The sequence below is a fragment of the Pelobates fuscus genome, chromosome 9, assembly GCF_036172605.1.
Source record: "Pelobates fuscus isolate aPelFus1 chromosome 9, aPelFus1.pri, whole genome shotgun sequence".
NCBI classification, from domain to species: Eukaryota; Metazoa; Chordata; class Amphibia; order Anura; family Pelobatidae; genus Pelobates; species Pelobates fuscus.
The window spans coordinates 164,356,161-164,372,009 of NC_086325.1; the positions used below are offsets into that span (position 1 = coordinate 164,356,161).

The 15,849-nt window shown below is 44.2% G+C and overlaps 1 protein-coding gene across 1 annotated transcript in view; it reads right to left on the minus strand.

Moving 5' to 3' along the window:
- Positions 1-441: 441 nt before the first annotated feature.
- MAN1B1 (mannosidase alpha class 1B member 1) overlaps positions 442-15,849 on the minus strand; it is a 28,390-nt gene continuing 12,982 nt past the window's right edge. Inside the window, exons 3-13 of the mRNA XM_063432958.1 lie at positions 11,553-11,683; positions 11,349-11,470; positions 11,088-11,197; positions 10,459-10,644; positions 9,825-9,973; positions 9,072-9,260; positions 8,795-8,985; positions 5,833-5,953; positions 3,618-3,818; positions 3,119-3,250; positions 442-2,765 (exon numbers count right to left, since the gene is read on the minus strand). Coding sequence (XP_063289028.1) covers positions 2,565-2,765; positions 3,119-3,250; positions 3,618-3,818; positions 5,833-5,953; positions 8,795-8,985; positions 9,072-9,260; positions 9,825-9,973; positions 10,459-10,644; positions 11,088-11,197; positions 11,349-11,470; positions 11,553-11,683 — 1,733 coding nt within the window. The 3' untranslated portion in view covers positions 442-2,564. The remainder of the gene's footprint in view (positions 2,766-3,118; positions 3,251-3,617; positions 3,819-5,832; positions 5,954-8,794; positions 8,986-9,071; positions 9,261-9,824; positions 9,974-10,458; positions 10,645-11,087; positions 11,198-11,348; positions 11,471-11,552; positions 11,684-15,849) is intronic.

Sequence of the window (15,849 nt, forward strand, 5' to 3'; positions counted from 1 at the left end):
AAAAGCTGGAAACAACAGCTCTATAAGTAAAAACAAATAAACTGTGGATAAAAGAAGTCCTCACTTCTCAGAAGTGGCTGCCAGTGAGGACTTTTTATCCACAGTTTATTTGTTTTTACTTATAGAGCTGTTGTTTCCAGCTTTTTATTTAATAAACCTATTATTTTATACATCATTACCTGTGGAGTACATCCTTCATACAGCCCTCATCATCCTTCCGGTTCCAGCATATATCTCTAGGTGGGGATTGTTCCACCTCCAGTTCTTCATTGCCCTGGGTGACCTACCATAGACGGGGATTATTCCGTCCAGGCCTTCATAATAGAGCTGAGACTGCTCTAACAAGTGTGAGTGTGCACTTTTGCCCATTTGTATTCCCTTCACAAACATGTACTGTACTGCACCATAATCTGTGTCTTGCTTTGTACTTATAGATTCATATACTAAGAATATCATCTGTATCGTATGTTTATATAATCGTATGTGCTGATCACCTCCTGTCTGTAATCCGGTCTCAATGACGGCTAATCGACTGGTTTTTAACCACTTAAGGACCAACGATGCAATAAGTCCATTATAACAAACCAGACTTTAAAATTCTATTTCAAACTTGAATGTCGCACTTAACAAAAACAGGAATAAAAGATGCAAACAAGATTGCCATCATAGGATATGCAGGAATTAAAATAAAAACCAGTCACTACAGGAATAATGCAGTCAGAGTGCAAACACAGCAAAAAGAACTGACTGCATCTTACTCTAGAACTCCCCCGGTGACCATTGATGGAACTACAAGTAAAAAAAAAAAAACTCTTCAGCTCAAAGCAGCACAAAGGGACGACCACTCCCCATATTTGACACCAATGTCTCTGACCACTCAAAGCAGCTGCAAATTCTCCACTTTAAAACCAATACTGGCCCTTTGAAATGAAGCGCAAAGCTATGAAATTGTACTGTCTAGCTACCAATGCTCAATGCTTAAATTTCAGAACCAATGTCTATAAAATATACAAAATATACACAAAAGAGAAAAATAAATTCACTTCACAAAGCCTTAGCCCCTGCTGAACGTGAAATAAAATTTGATATATATTTATATATATATATTTCACAAAGTATATATTATTTTAAAATCATATTCATAATTACCCGATTATAAGAAAAAAACATTAACACATCCATTAAAAAATAAAATAAAGTGTTCCGATGGCCAGACTGCAAGCATCGTACACAAGATGCTCATGGCCCACACACATATGACATAGCAATGGGTTCAGTTTGTCTGTTCCTGTGCCTCCATCATCAAAAAGGTTCAAATTAATCAACAGAAAAGATCAAAATTCAGATTTAACATCATCCACGCAGTCTGTCTTTATTTTACACAGTAGAACCTGGAAAAATGATCAAGGGCTGGATATAAATCAGTCGTGTATGTGGAATTAATTTTCTAACACTGCGGAAACTGAACATACTTATAGATTCATCCGGGTCAGATCGGATTTAATTCGCACTCCAGATAATTCCTGGAACAAAGAATAATAATAAAACGCCCACAAATCCCTGTATTCAATTCTTCAGACACCAGGTTCTTTAATCAATGACTAGCAGAGAGAGAAAGCGCTAGGGCCTGATGACATGTTTCCCCAGTGTTGTTACAGAAATGTGGTGCCTTATGAACTTGTCTGGGTGCCATACACACACGTTTCACAATGTGTGGACTACCAGCTAGGATGGTAGAAGTACAACTGCTGGCAGAAAAAAAGGGGATAATTCTACATTACACATGGAAACGTATTTACATTCCCAAAGAGTGTTTGTGGCAGGTTAATGAGATGTGCAGTAACAGACGTTGTAGAAGTTATTCACAGTGTTCCCATTTAAGATAAGCGGGACGGCTACAGGTCCTGGACAGGAGAGTCAGGGTGTGGATCAGGCCAGTGCCGAAGGTCTATTGCCCTTCAGTGCTTGATTATCCGAAAGCACGGCGTTGGCCCCAGTTGATATGACATCGTTCAGAGGGCTCAGATAAAGCTAATCATTTTCCTAATCCCTCTATCCCTGAGTTGAACCTCATCATAAAAGTTTCTGAAGGCTGGCAGCTCTGATACGTTACCCGACGGTACAGTAGAGACCGTTTTCACGTTGGTCAATTCTTGAAACTTAACTGCTCTTGGTCAGCAGGCAGATGTTGGGAGAAAAGAAGTAAATTCAAATATCTGGTGATGATTCTTCTCCTGTAAATAGCTGCCCCATGGAAGAGCCCTCTATAAATGCTCAGATAAGGGCCACAGTGGAGCCTTGTACTGAGCACCGGATAAAAGACTTTTAGTCTGGTCAGCCACATTTGCATGGAGCAGATTCAATATTTTGCCTACTGTAATATAAATATGAAAAGAAAAATCTTAAATCATGAATCATGATTCTGTCAGTGATCGACCAGCAGCTGAAACAGAAGCCAGGGCTCCTAGAGAGATCACCGGTGGGACTACCTGGATTCTCCTTTCTTATGTAGCTTGTCACTGACCAAAAGCTTTCTAATTAATCAGAGAAGACCACAACATTTGCTAAGATGCCCAGATGGGCAGTGGATGAGCCTCTGTATTAAAGACAAACTTGTCCAAGTTGAGTAGGTCCACATCATCTGAGAAGAGCAGGAAAAAATACTTGAGTGTCTCTCCGAGAAAGAAGCTTTCCATCTTGTCTCGAGGTTCAGGGCTGCCGGTATTCTGCACATTGTTAATAGAGGTGAAACCGCCGGACGATACCTGAAAAGAAAAATCAAGTTTAGCCATATCAAAGTAAATTAAAGTTTTGTTATTTAAAAACAACAAACTCTCCTGTTTTCAAGTGAAAGAAAAATTAAATGGGAGAAAAGTGATTAGCATGAGGCAAAACATATTCTTGGTTATAGATTGCCATCAAATCCAAATACAATTCATTAATTTAGCAAAGAAGATATTACTGGCTGCCGAATGTCAGCCCTTCAAGAGGGATATTTACTCTCAACTGCCAGTTTTAACAGTTTAACACGTCGAGGGGTAGAAAGAAATTAAAAAAGTACCATAAAAACAAAAACGCAAAAATAGAGCCTAACGTGGCCTGTCACAATTTGCGTTACCCTTGTATATTTGTTGAAGCTCTGTAGGATATCCCAGCCCCAGTCCTGATATTTGGTGTTACCAGTGAACCGATACAGATAGAAAAGGCTCTCCACCGTCTCTGGCCTCAGGAGATTGTGCCGGTCGGCAGGCTGTGGGAATAAAGGTTAAGAATTTACAGAGAAAATGGCTGCATCACAATTCAATAACTATGTTAAAGGGGCAAACACACAGAGGGAGAACATTCACATTCTTAGAACATTAAATGACACTTAGGAAACAAATCCACTGCTCCAGCAAAGGAAGGGGAGGATGGAAGGAGAAGAAGAGATACCAATAGTAATCAAAAACACCATCGGGGAAAGGCTACATACCCTCCCGGCACCTAAAAAATAAATAAAAAAAGAACACAAACCAAACAAATGTAACAAAATATTACACATTTAGTAAATCTAATCTATTCCAATGAGCAATGTTCACTCATTTATACCCTTACTCAGGGCTCATGCTGCAGGATACCTTTACATCAATGTCCTTTCCTCCCTTCAGCTGATCATGTATGTGGAAGTGAGATATTTCAGGACTCAGGCCAGTCTCCATTTGCTTGTACATCTGGTAACAGGTGTCCATTAGAGCAATAGCTATATCCATGTGACCAGCAGTCAAGCCGTTGTGGGCCCCCAGAGCCAGGGTTCCAGGCAGAAAGCACACTAGGTGATCCTGTGAAGATAAATGGTGAGGACCACGATTATAATATGAATTATTAATATTGCATCACATCCTGCAGCAAGTTCTGCCTAGACACCCGGCAGCCAATACTATCCCTTCCTACTGGTTTTCAATTGGAGTGCTCCCATAAAACCCTGCTCACTAGGGCAGGGGAAGGCAACCTTTGGCACTCCAAATGCTGTGGACTACATCTCCCCTGATGCTTTGCCAGTATTATGGCTGCAAGAGCATTATGGGAGATGCTGTCCAGAACATCTAGAGTGCTGGCAGTTCCCTATTATGGGATATGTATTTTGAATTGTGTATGGAACTTCTGCTCAGGCGGATTATTTATAGATTTTATTTTCACAGAAAACACAGAATCCGTTTAAAGGGTTACACCAAGCACCATAACAACTACAGCCTGCTTTACAGGTTATGATGCCAGGGGTATCATTCATGGTCCGATTCCTGGTAATAAGGCAAACTGTGTAGCTATGGTATGCCCAACTACCTGGGTTCCTAGTGGGCTATAGTGATACTTGGTGGAGCTTCTGCAGAAGTTGGGGCTGTCACCATTATTTGTCTGAGAGCATCAGCTGACCGCTGACAGCCAATAACGGATCTTCTGTTTAATTAAAGTTACACAGAAATTATATTAGCCGGCCAAGTTACACTTCCTGCAGAAGAGGGGTTACCCTCCGTATGTGCTGCGTACTCCAGGCATCCAATTCGAATCACTGGAGCTGTCCTGGTGCTTGGAGCAAACCTTTAAGGAAGTGAGAACTTTCATGCCACGGACAAGGGACAGCGAAACAACTTACACTGTAACACGTGCAAGGAACCTACATTGTTGTAGTGTCAGAGTGCCCCTTGAAGATAAAACATCCTCTGAGTGTGAAAACAAATTCCCATTTTACTAGAGTTGCGCCTTCCACCCCAGAGTTTTGGGGAATTCTGCTCAATCCAAGTGAGGTTAGAGTCCATAACTCTGACTCCCCTCGATGTGAAGTCATGAAGGATATTTAATAAATAAATGAATACAAGTGGTTCTGTTTTAGATCAGGGATATAATTCTGCATATAATAATACTAGTTCGTGCCTTTTTAATAACACCTCTGCATGCTTTAGTTTCTACAATGATGTACTGCAAGCATGTCAAACTTGCGGCCCACGGGCCGAGTTTGCCATGCTTACTAAAGCAGAGTAGACACCTGCTCTCCCCACATTGCAGGTGCCTACTTTGCCAAAATTACCTGGCCGGAGAGGATGCCGAAATTTGACGTCATTCCGGCACCCGGCATCACTAAACTGCGCGCGTGAGGAGCAGGAAGACTGAGCTCCTGAGAGAAGATCAGGAGCAATAAATAAAATGATGTGAGTGTGTGCAAGATTGTGTAAATGTGTGTCTGTCAGTGAGTGAGAGTGAGTGTGTGTGTCAGAGAGTGACTGTGTGTCTGTCAGTGTGTGTTGGTCAGTGTTGCGATGGCCAGGGCTGGACAGTGGGGTACCTGGAGGTGCAGGGAGGCACGCAACACCACGTCACATTCCAACGTGACGTCAACATGCTCCACCCTCACAGGTTTTCAAGGAGTAGTGGTAGAATCCGTTTGGCACAGGATGCGGACGGCGCCATTGGGTGTATACCAGAGGCTGGACTCCAGAGTCGCATACTGGCAGCGGCAATGTGAGTTGAGTCTCCTTGTTGGCTAATATTGTTTTTGGGTTTAACAAGGGCTGGGGCTGGGGTTTAGTATAAAGGGGGGAACAGGGATTTAGTACAGAGGGGGGGGGGGGGGACTGTGAATTAGTACAGAGCGGTGGGGGTACTGGGATTTAGTACAGTGGGGGGGAGAAAGAAAGAAACCAAAAGAAAATCATTTAAAGTTTGAAACTAAATGTGTTGCCATCAATTGATAGACAGTGGATGAGACTAATACCAGGCAACATAAAAGTCAATAAATTAATTGCCAATAACCATTAATAGTAATTATATATTGAACAGATAAACAAAGCAGCATCTTACCATCTTGGGACTGAAATGTCCATGTGACAGCTCGCCAACAAACGTCAGCTGATTAGGTGAAGATTTTCGGAGGAGATTTTTCTTCACTCCCTCAATGGCCTGGTTATAATCTTCCAAAAACCTACGGCAAATCACAAAACAGGTCAAGCCATTTTACTCGTTAAGTGCCAACAGGCAGTCTATCAAAGCAGGTGTAATCGCTAGTTTAGCTGTATTCTGCAAAGAAATCCTCTAGGCACCAAAACACTGTTAGCTTGTTTAAGTGGTTTTGGTTTATAGATAATGCCCCTACATTTTAACTGCTCATTAATCTACCATTTAGGAGTTAATCACTTTCAGGCACAGCCTCCAAACACACCTTTATTTAGAATTTCTTATCTCCTGCTGTGTTAATAGCCGGTTAATGCCTGCAGCAGACTACTGGATTTGATTAAAGTTCAATAAATAGAGCAAGATATAAGAACTTCTAAAGTAAACACACTGGACTGTAAGATCTGATTGAAAACATTTTTTTTTCTCATGTAGGCTGTGTGAGTCACAGCCAGGGGAGGTGTGACTAGGACTGCATAAACAGAAATAAAAGTGATGTAACTCCTAAATAATAATGGATAATGGAGCAGATGATGGAGCAGGGAAACTGCATGAGCATAGTCTATACACCAAAACTGCCTTATTAAGCTAAAGTTGTTTACAGTGTCCCTTTAATCTGTTAAGGGCCAATGACTTTCAATAACATGATTCTTTGAGAATCCCCACTCACATAGAATGTACCATTTATGTTACATTATTGGGCTTTGAAGGCAAATAGATAGTACATTTGATGATGGCTATATTATGGCTATGGCAGTTTAGCGTAAAAGATATTTGGAATTTTATCCCCCCCTACAGACGCTCTATTGTCAGTGAATGAAGATCTGTGTCTTTCCCTAAGCAGTGCAAATCAGGTTGCCACTGATCCAAATACCGTATATACTCGAGTATAAGCCGACCCGAATATAAGCCGAGGCCCCTAATTTTATCCCAAAAAACTGGGAAAACTTATTGACTCGAGTATAAGACTAGGGTGGGAAATGCAGCAGCTACTGGTAAATTTCTAAATAAAATTAGATCCTAAAAAAAATATATTAATTGAATATTTATTTACAGTGTGTGTATAATGAATGCAGTGTGTGCGTATGTGTGTGTGTATGAGTGCAGCGTGTGTGTATGAGTGCAGCGTGTGTGCGAGTGCAGTGTGTGTGCGAGTGCAGTGTGTGTGCGAGTGCAGTGTGTGTGCGAGTGCAGTGTGTGTGCGAGTGCAGTGTGTGTGCGAGTGCAGTGTGTGTGTGCATGAATGCAGTGTGTGTGTATGAATGCAGTGTGTGAATGTAGTGTGTGCAGGGCCGGTGCAAGGATATTTGCCGCCGTAGGCAAAAAACATTTTGCCGCCCCCTCCGACCCATATGTCCTGACTTCCCCTCCTCCTCCCTCAGTGGTCCTTACCTCCCCACCCCCGTGTTCCTTCACCCCCCCCCCAGTGGTCCTGACTCACCCCTCCCCTAGTGGTCCTTACCCTCCCCTCCCCTAGTGGTCCTTATCCCACCCCCTCCCTCTCATAGTGGTCCTTATCCCCCCCCATCCCTCCCATAGTGGTCCATATCCCCCCCCATCCCTCCCATAGTGGTCCATATCCCCCCCCATCCCTCCCATAGTGGTCCATATCCCCCCCCATCCCTCCCATAGTGGTCCTTATACCCCCCCTCCCTCCCATAGTGGTCCTTATACCCCCCCCCCTCCCATAGTGGTCCTTATCCCCCCCTCTCCCTCCCATAGTGGTCCTTATCCCCCCCTCTCCCTCCCATAGTGGTCCTTATACCCCCCCTCCCTCCCATAGTGGTCCTTATACCCCCCCTCCCTCCCATAGTGGTCCTTATCCCCCCCCCTCCCTCCCATAGTGGTCCTTATCCCCCCCCCTCCCTCCCATAGTGGTCCTTATACCCCCCCTCCCTCCCATAGTGGTCCTTATACCCCCCCTCCCTCCCATAGTGGTCCTTATCCCACCCCCTCCCTCCCATAGTGGTCCTTATCCCCCCCTCCCTCCCATAGTGGTCCTTATCCCCCCCCCCCTCCCATAGTGGTCCTTATACCCCCCTCCCTCCCATAGTTGTCCTTATACCTCTTTTTTTTTGTTATTATTAATTTTTTATTATTATTTCTTATTTTTTTTTCGTCCCCCCTCCCTGCTTGATACATAGCAGGGAGGGGGGCTCCTTCCCTGGTGGTCCAGTGGCAGTTCAGTGAGGGGAGAGGGGGGCTGGCAGAGCTGTACTTACCTTTCCTGCAGCTCCTGTCAGCTCTCTCCTCCTCCGCGCCGTCCGTGCAGCTCCCTCTGTCAGCTCACAGTGTAAGTCTCGCGAGAGCCGCGGCTCTCGCGAGACTTACACTGGGAGCTGACCGAGGTGCTGAACGGACGGCGCGGAGGAGGAGAGAGCTGACAGGAGCTGCAGGAAAGGTAAGTACAGCTCTGCCAGCCCCCCTCTCCCCCAGTCTGTATTATGGCAATGCAAATTGCCATAATACAGACTCTGACTCGAGTATAGGCCGAGTTGGGGTTTTTCAGCCCAAAAAATGGGCTGAAAAACTCGGCTTATACTCGAGTATATACGGTAGTTACATAGACTGACAGTCCAGGGAACACAGCAGCTTACACCGGAGGAAGCAATTAACTAAAAATACCAATATCATTTACATTACAACAAGTAATACATAAAAACACATTGCAGTGGGAATATAAGCAATATATAAGATACTTGTACATATACAAGTCAGTAGAATCTGCCCAGTGGCTGCTTTTAACATTCACAAGCCATTTCAGGTGTATGGTATACACACAGTGTTTTAAAGACATCAATGAAGAAAAATAATGAGGGCCAAAGGGTTTCCTACAGAACATGTCTAATAATTGAATTATTTAAGAACATACGTGTTCTCTTTCTTCCCACTCTGGATCCACTGCTTGAGCAAATATTCATAGTAACTATCAGCACGGGCTCCTAAAGTAAAGACCCCAGGGTGAGTGAACTGCCCAGTGTTAGTGTTGATGAACATGGGCACCAAGCCATCTCGTTTCCCGGAGAGATTGTGGACATGCTGAGTTACTTGATCGACAGCTTTCTGGAAGGGATTGGAAATAAAGAATGTCATCTGCTGGCCTGGTCCAGAAAAAAAGTTATGCTGTTGTAAGGAACAAATCTCATTACCTGGTACCGGTCATCTCCTGTAACGCGGGACAACTCCCTAAACTCCAGCTGGACACTGGTCACCTCAGCCACCGTGCTGTCAGATGTCCAACGTGGCGCATGAGCCGTACCTCGCCCAATATTCACATCAGAGAAAGGGATCTTGGAAGGGGTGTTAAAAGCAGGAAGCAGGCGGGTACCAATGTCTTTCTAGGAATAGAAACATGGAACTTCAATCTGGACAACAGGCAAGTTAACCAAGACGTTCAGAATATTCCAAGACAAAATCACTAGATATAAGATAACGAGTAGACAAAGCAATGTATTGCTTGGAAAGCTTCAAGGGACATTTTATTATATAAAAAATAAATAAAAAAATCCAACCACTTTTTAGTAAATATAGTCCCAACGAATCTGTATTCGCTGGAGGTGTAAATCAAGTAATCCCTTGCTCTAGGTGACCATGTATTATGCCTCCTGCCTGCACACCGCTCCCATCACACACACATACACACACACATTTTGTGCTCTCACTCACCTACAACTACCGTCACACACATACAGACCCAGCATGCACTTGCAGCTGTATGCATGGAAGAAGATGAGTAACAGTAACGGACGGGAGATGTGAAAGGCAGAGGAAGGCAAACTGGAAAGTTGATTCAAAGCAGTGGAAATCCTGGCACTGGCCCCGACTGGGACAAAATTCATGGCTGAACAGAAGATAAACAATTAGTTTTTTCTGTAACAGTGTTGCACGGAGAGAGAACGCACCGCTTTGTCTAAGAACATTGGGTCCTGTGTCAGGTGATACGTGCTCAGCAAACTTCCAAGGATCCGGATTGTGCTTTCAAACAGGTTAACATCTACATTTTTATTGAAGTCTAGCTTGGTGGCAACCCACTCCTTCGCTTCTTCAAACTCTGCAAAACAGGTAATTTTAGAGCATGAAATGCCTTGACATTTACTCCATTATCAGCTGTGATAAAATGAGTGGACATACTATTTTAACATAGGATCTGTATAGACTGGATTGATATGATAAAATTAATCCATCACTAATGCTTTGTTAACAATCAAGCTATCCAATGCTAAATTTTAGCCCCATCATGGAACCTTTATAAATTACCAACCTTCTGTCTGCAATTTTGTCTGATATTAAAAGTGATGTTTTATCCCAGCAATTATAACCCTTCTCAGTCAGCAAAAAAATTAAATCCCCAAATAAATCTGCATCGAGTTTGCGACTATGTATATTGTAGCCTTAGGTTTTTTGGTTTTTTTTTTTTTTTTTGCTTAAGCTGCAAATGTCTAAAGAAAAAATGCCAAATAATTGCTAAACATTAAGAACTGTGATTTCCACAATGCTTTACCGATGGAAGCGTGAAGCACATGCAGGGTAAATTACCTTCTTTTAATCCCATGATCCACATGGTGTCCAACGCATCTATGAGGGTGAGCCCCAGGCCGAACCATTCATTGTAAGATTTGGAGATTGGCTTCAGTTCATCATGACCCCAGGCAAATGCTTTGTACCCCTTCCAGGCATGGCGGAATGCCTCGATTACTGCCTCCTGCCGTTCATTAATAGGCACTAAAAAAAGATTGTGCATTTAAGGCATTTTTTATAAAAGCACCTACAGGATCCCCATGCCAGTACTTTAACATATATTACAGAGTAGACCAATACATTTATACTGGCTGGAATACCTTCCAACAGTCCCAACCTGTCATGATAAATGGGTCCCTGTCACACTGTCTGCAGATGTGGGACACCAGAGAAATGGGACAGCATTGGGGGGTCTGTCAAAGCAGCAAAGCGCTAGGCATCACTGACACCAGGAATACTAATAGAACATCGCCTATATCACATTATGGAGGCTTTTGGACAGCTTTGTGTAGCACTTTGTAAGCGTATTGGATACTATTATAGAACGGGAAACAACAATTTCACACATCAGATTAGGAACATGTGTATGGAGAGACAAAGAGTCGACAAATATCAAATGGGCAATCAATACCAATTCCAAATAGTACCTGGCTCTTTTTGGTCCCCGCCATCCTGCAGCTCCACTTTAGATGGTTCTTGTTGCTTATTGGAAGATGGTTCAGTAATTTGGTCTGGTTCGATCACTGCTCCTCGCCAGCTAAACGCACAGAACACCAAACAAATTATTTCAAGATAATAACCATCTTGCTGCATACGTTCACAAATACATATTTTAAGCAAAGTCTTCAAGTCAACCTCTTCAAGCATGTGTACTATGCCAACAACATATTGTTGTGCAATGACGTTACCTGATGACTGGCTGGTTGTTGTACGCTTGCTCCGGCCTCAGCTCATTGTCTTCTGGTTTTTGACCCTGTGGAGGTGGTGTTTTCAAGATGGGGGGACCTCGCTTGTTTGGCCTTTTAGGTTTCTAAACAAAACATCAAAATGGTTCGTTTACCTTTCAGCCATCACAAGTAAAAGATAAAAGGAATATCTATGCTGGCAGATACCTGTACAGGGGGCTTTGGTAACATCTGCTCTCGCTCCTTTTCTCTCTGAGGTACCGGTAGAACAGCGTTATTAGCAGGATGCAACCCTGGCGGCTCTTCTTCATCACGGGCCTCCATTTGTTTTGTCAGAGCTACACAAACATACCGGAACATCAGTTACATATTGGAAATGAGTAGGCCAATCTTTAGATACATATCTATACGATGACTGAGAATAAACGGATTATACAAATTACATTTATTGCATACTGACTAATAATGAATGGACTATTCCCTACATGGCCAGAGGGTAGACCTCGGGTGTTGCCGAACTACAACTCCCATGATGCTCTGGCAGTGTTACAATGGTCAGCGTATCAAGGGGTTTGTAGGTTTGCATCTACCTTTTAATTATGGCATGAAAGAAAGAAAACTTAAACACACACACACATATATATATATATATATATATATATATATTAAAAAAAATATTTTAATGCGAAAACAATATACTTTACATTATGTGCAGGGCATACTCACTGACTGACATTTTGACCCCTCTAGGTCTTATACACACTGATCAGCCACAGCATTAAAACTACCTGTCTGATATCATGTAGGTCCCCCTCGTACTGCCAATACAGGTCTGCTGCGTCAATGTGTCCTGTGGTATCTGACACAAAGACATTAGCAGCAGATCCATTAACCACTTAACAACCACATGACGGTCTGTGCTCAACAACCACGTGACGGTCTGTGCTGTCATGTAGTGCAAGGCTTTAATGTGACGGTCAAGTAATACAGTTGCAAGAAAAAGTATGTGAACCCTTTGGAATGATATGGATTTCTGCACAAATTGGTCCTAAAATGTGATCTGATCATCATCTAAGTCACAACAATGGACAATCACAGTCTGCTTAAACTAATAACACACAAAGAATGAAATGTTGCCATGTTTTTATTGAACACACCATGTAACAGTCTGTTGCCAACCATAAGCACAAGAGACTGATGATGAAATAGGAAATGTAAATGTGTTAAAAATGGTAGAAAAAAAAATTTTGTATATGGTTTATTTACTTAACACCAAACTGTAGTGAATATAAAAATGAACTGTAAAATTTAGACAATATCGGATCGTGAAGAATTTTATAACATGACAGGTCTCTCTTTACTAGAGAAAAACAACCAATTAGAAAAAAGTAAGGAACCTTAAAGTCCCCTCCCAACCAAATATGTCCTCTTTCTTTGCTGCTCCACATCAAGCACAGGTCAGAGTACCACTGCCTCCTATTGCTGTATGGGTGGTTGTGGGATATACATTTTGTTAGGATTGATTTTATGATTTGATGTCATGTATTTTGCCTTATTCTGGTATTTCTTTATTGCCTGCTTTGTCTAACCCCCTTTTCTGTGGGGTCTGTAGGGGTGCATTCCTCCACCCCTTTCCCTCTGCTTTCCCTACTCTCCCTTGCTGTCCTGCAGTTTGGTTTTCGTTCCATTTTTTCTAGTGGTCGGCGGGGAGCGTTTCAGTGCCGTCTCCCGTTCTATTCCGACTGCCGGGACCACCTGACTCCCTCCCACGCTCACCGAGCCACTGGAAAGCCGTTTAAGCTTTCGCGACCGTGGGCGGGATGACCGGCCACGTGGGAGTGATGGCTCCCGGCCTCTATTGGCTTCCCCACTCTGCAGGGCCCCTCTGTCTGGGCACCCGTGGGGAGGCATGTTACACACCCCGTTTTCCACTCACGGTTTCTTAGTGACTTTCCAATATTTGAATCCCTGTTTATACACAGATGCTGCAAGGGGTTGCTTATGGTGTCTCACACTGTCTTCAGTGTTACTTAGTTACTCAGAAGAGTGTAATGTTTTAGGGAACCCAGGGGTTGTTCTGTGTTTTCTTCCCTGGGTCATTGTTTTTGGCCTACTATCTCAGAGATCACACCCCACACCCCTTTTTTCTTACCTGTTGTGCCTGCAATTCCTGGCATGCTTTTTCTACACCAGTTTTAGCCTGCTTTATCTGTGCATCACTGATGGGCCTGACTTGTCTGTGCCCCTTGACTTGGCCTGCTCTGTCTGTGCCATTGCCTCTGGATGCCTGGCCCAACGGTTACATACTCACGCTTGTGCTATCCAACTTGCCTCTGCCATTATATGGGGTGCTGCCCAGATTGCTCAGCTAGTGACACTTGTCCTTTGTGTCCCTTGGTGTTGCATTGCCTATGTCTCCCAATTATGGAGCCCTCTACTCAGGAGCAGAGTTTACAGGCAATGATCAATGCAGCGGTGGCTGCCTCTGTGGTCAAAGCCTTGGCTAGGGCTATCCCTCAAACACAACTGGAGTGGGGCTCTGGAGGAACCCCTCACACGGCAGACGACTCGGCTGAGTCAGACCAAGTGCACAGAAGCGCTAGTGCAAGATCAGGCAAGTGCACAGAAACGCTATTGGAAGGGTGAAGGCCCTGAACCACGCTTCCAGAGGGTAAGGCTCCGGCGAAGCGACAAGGCCCGGTGCTGACGGACTCACCTGCCCGACGATGTCGCCTCTCAGGCGCTGGGGAGGAGGTCTCCATACCTCCCCCGACCATGGCCATCCTAGATGAATGGCGAGCAGACCAGTCCTCAGAGGAGGATGTTTGGGCAAAGACTATGAAGACGACTCCGGGTGACACTGTGGTAGCGTCCACGCCAGGAGCGACACCTCTCCTAGTGGATGTCAACGTCTTCAGACGCTATGGGCGAACCCGTTTCAACCCTCGATCCATTTGGCACCCCAGATCCTCCGAATGGTTTCTACCCGACCACCTAGTACAGTTCGTGCACTACTGGTTCCGCAAGCCTCTGGATTGGGAAGTCCGCAGGAAACTACGGGCGGAATGTCCCCGACCTGTTCTCCCAGACATGGTTTCCATGACCCTGGAGTTCGACCCTCCTGGTCGCCACATATAAGATGCGCACCGGACGAGACCCTAAGTAAGAGGTCGAGCGCAGCCTCCGTCTTGCGCAGGACGAAGTGCTGGACATGCTGGGCCCCCTAACCAGGATTCTCATGCTGGAAGACAAGGCCTATTCGCAGGGTGCAGCCCTAGACCCTGCTTCCATACGGGACTAGGCCCTGCGCTCTATTTGCCTGCTGGGCAATACTAATGTAGCACTCCTTCCGTGCATGGACAACAAACTTCTGACTTGGGGTCGAAGGAATTGGGTCCCCTGGCTAAGGGTCTTCTCTTCAGGGAACCTTTCATAAAGGAGCTTCCTAAACATGTGAATTTATTCACCTCCCTGAGCAAAGCACAGACCTTCATGAAGAGGGTCTTTCGCCCTCAGACTTCTCGGGTTTTTGGCAGGGCTGGACGACAGCGGGGTCGTATCTCCAGCCACTTCTGGCCATCTGGTCACCGAGGATCCCATGGGCCCTGCTCCTTTCCAACCTACCAACCACGGTCCTTCAACTCCCAGAGATCGGACAGAGGTAGAGGAAGTCGAGCCCGAGGACGTACAAGGCTGTCTTCAGGTGAGAACAAATACTACCTATTGAACTAGCCGGAGAGAGAGGAAGTGTTAGCCTACTCAGGCATGGATGTACTATGTGTGTCATTGAAGTATGTTGAGTGTACCAAGGATGGATTCCCATTTATTAAGTATGGATATGACTGGACCGTCGAAATAGGGATGTGATTAGGAGGCATAGGACGCAAGGTCATGATTGGGATTATTGTTAGAATTACAAACTGATTATAAGTTATCTCTTGATTTAATATGTAAATGGGCCTTTTGAAACTAATCAGGAAGTGTTTCCCAATCCCGATACCCGAGCTATTTACTTACAAGTGCGGGTTTTATAAGTCACTAATGCTGTCAACGTGAGGGGATGACATGTCTACACAGTCATGGCCCTCACTCAGAGTATCCCCAGATGTGCTTTTTTCCTCAAATATGAGTTTTTGCCACTGGGGTTTTTGACCTGGTCCCAGTTCACTTGGTGGACTGGTAATCCAAGACCCTGGTCCAAAGAGGGGGATAGATATTATTCCCGGTTTGACTATATGAGCTTACATTATGAATTATAATAATAATAATATTCCCGTTGTTGGGAATAATACACTTTGCCTATATTGACCCAAGGCTCAAGATACAGATAACATGATGTTTAGTCTGTTTAAAAATGGTTAACATGTCAGCTGTTTGAAATATTTAACTTGTACGCTTAAAAGATGTATTCAACAGATAATTGAAAAAGCTGAAATCAACAGCTCGAACTCCTCTTAAAGGGAAAACCTACGGCACAGAGCAAATGGGGGGAAATCGAGGTGAA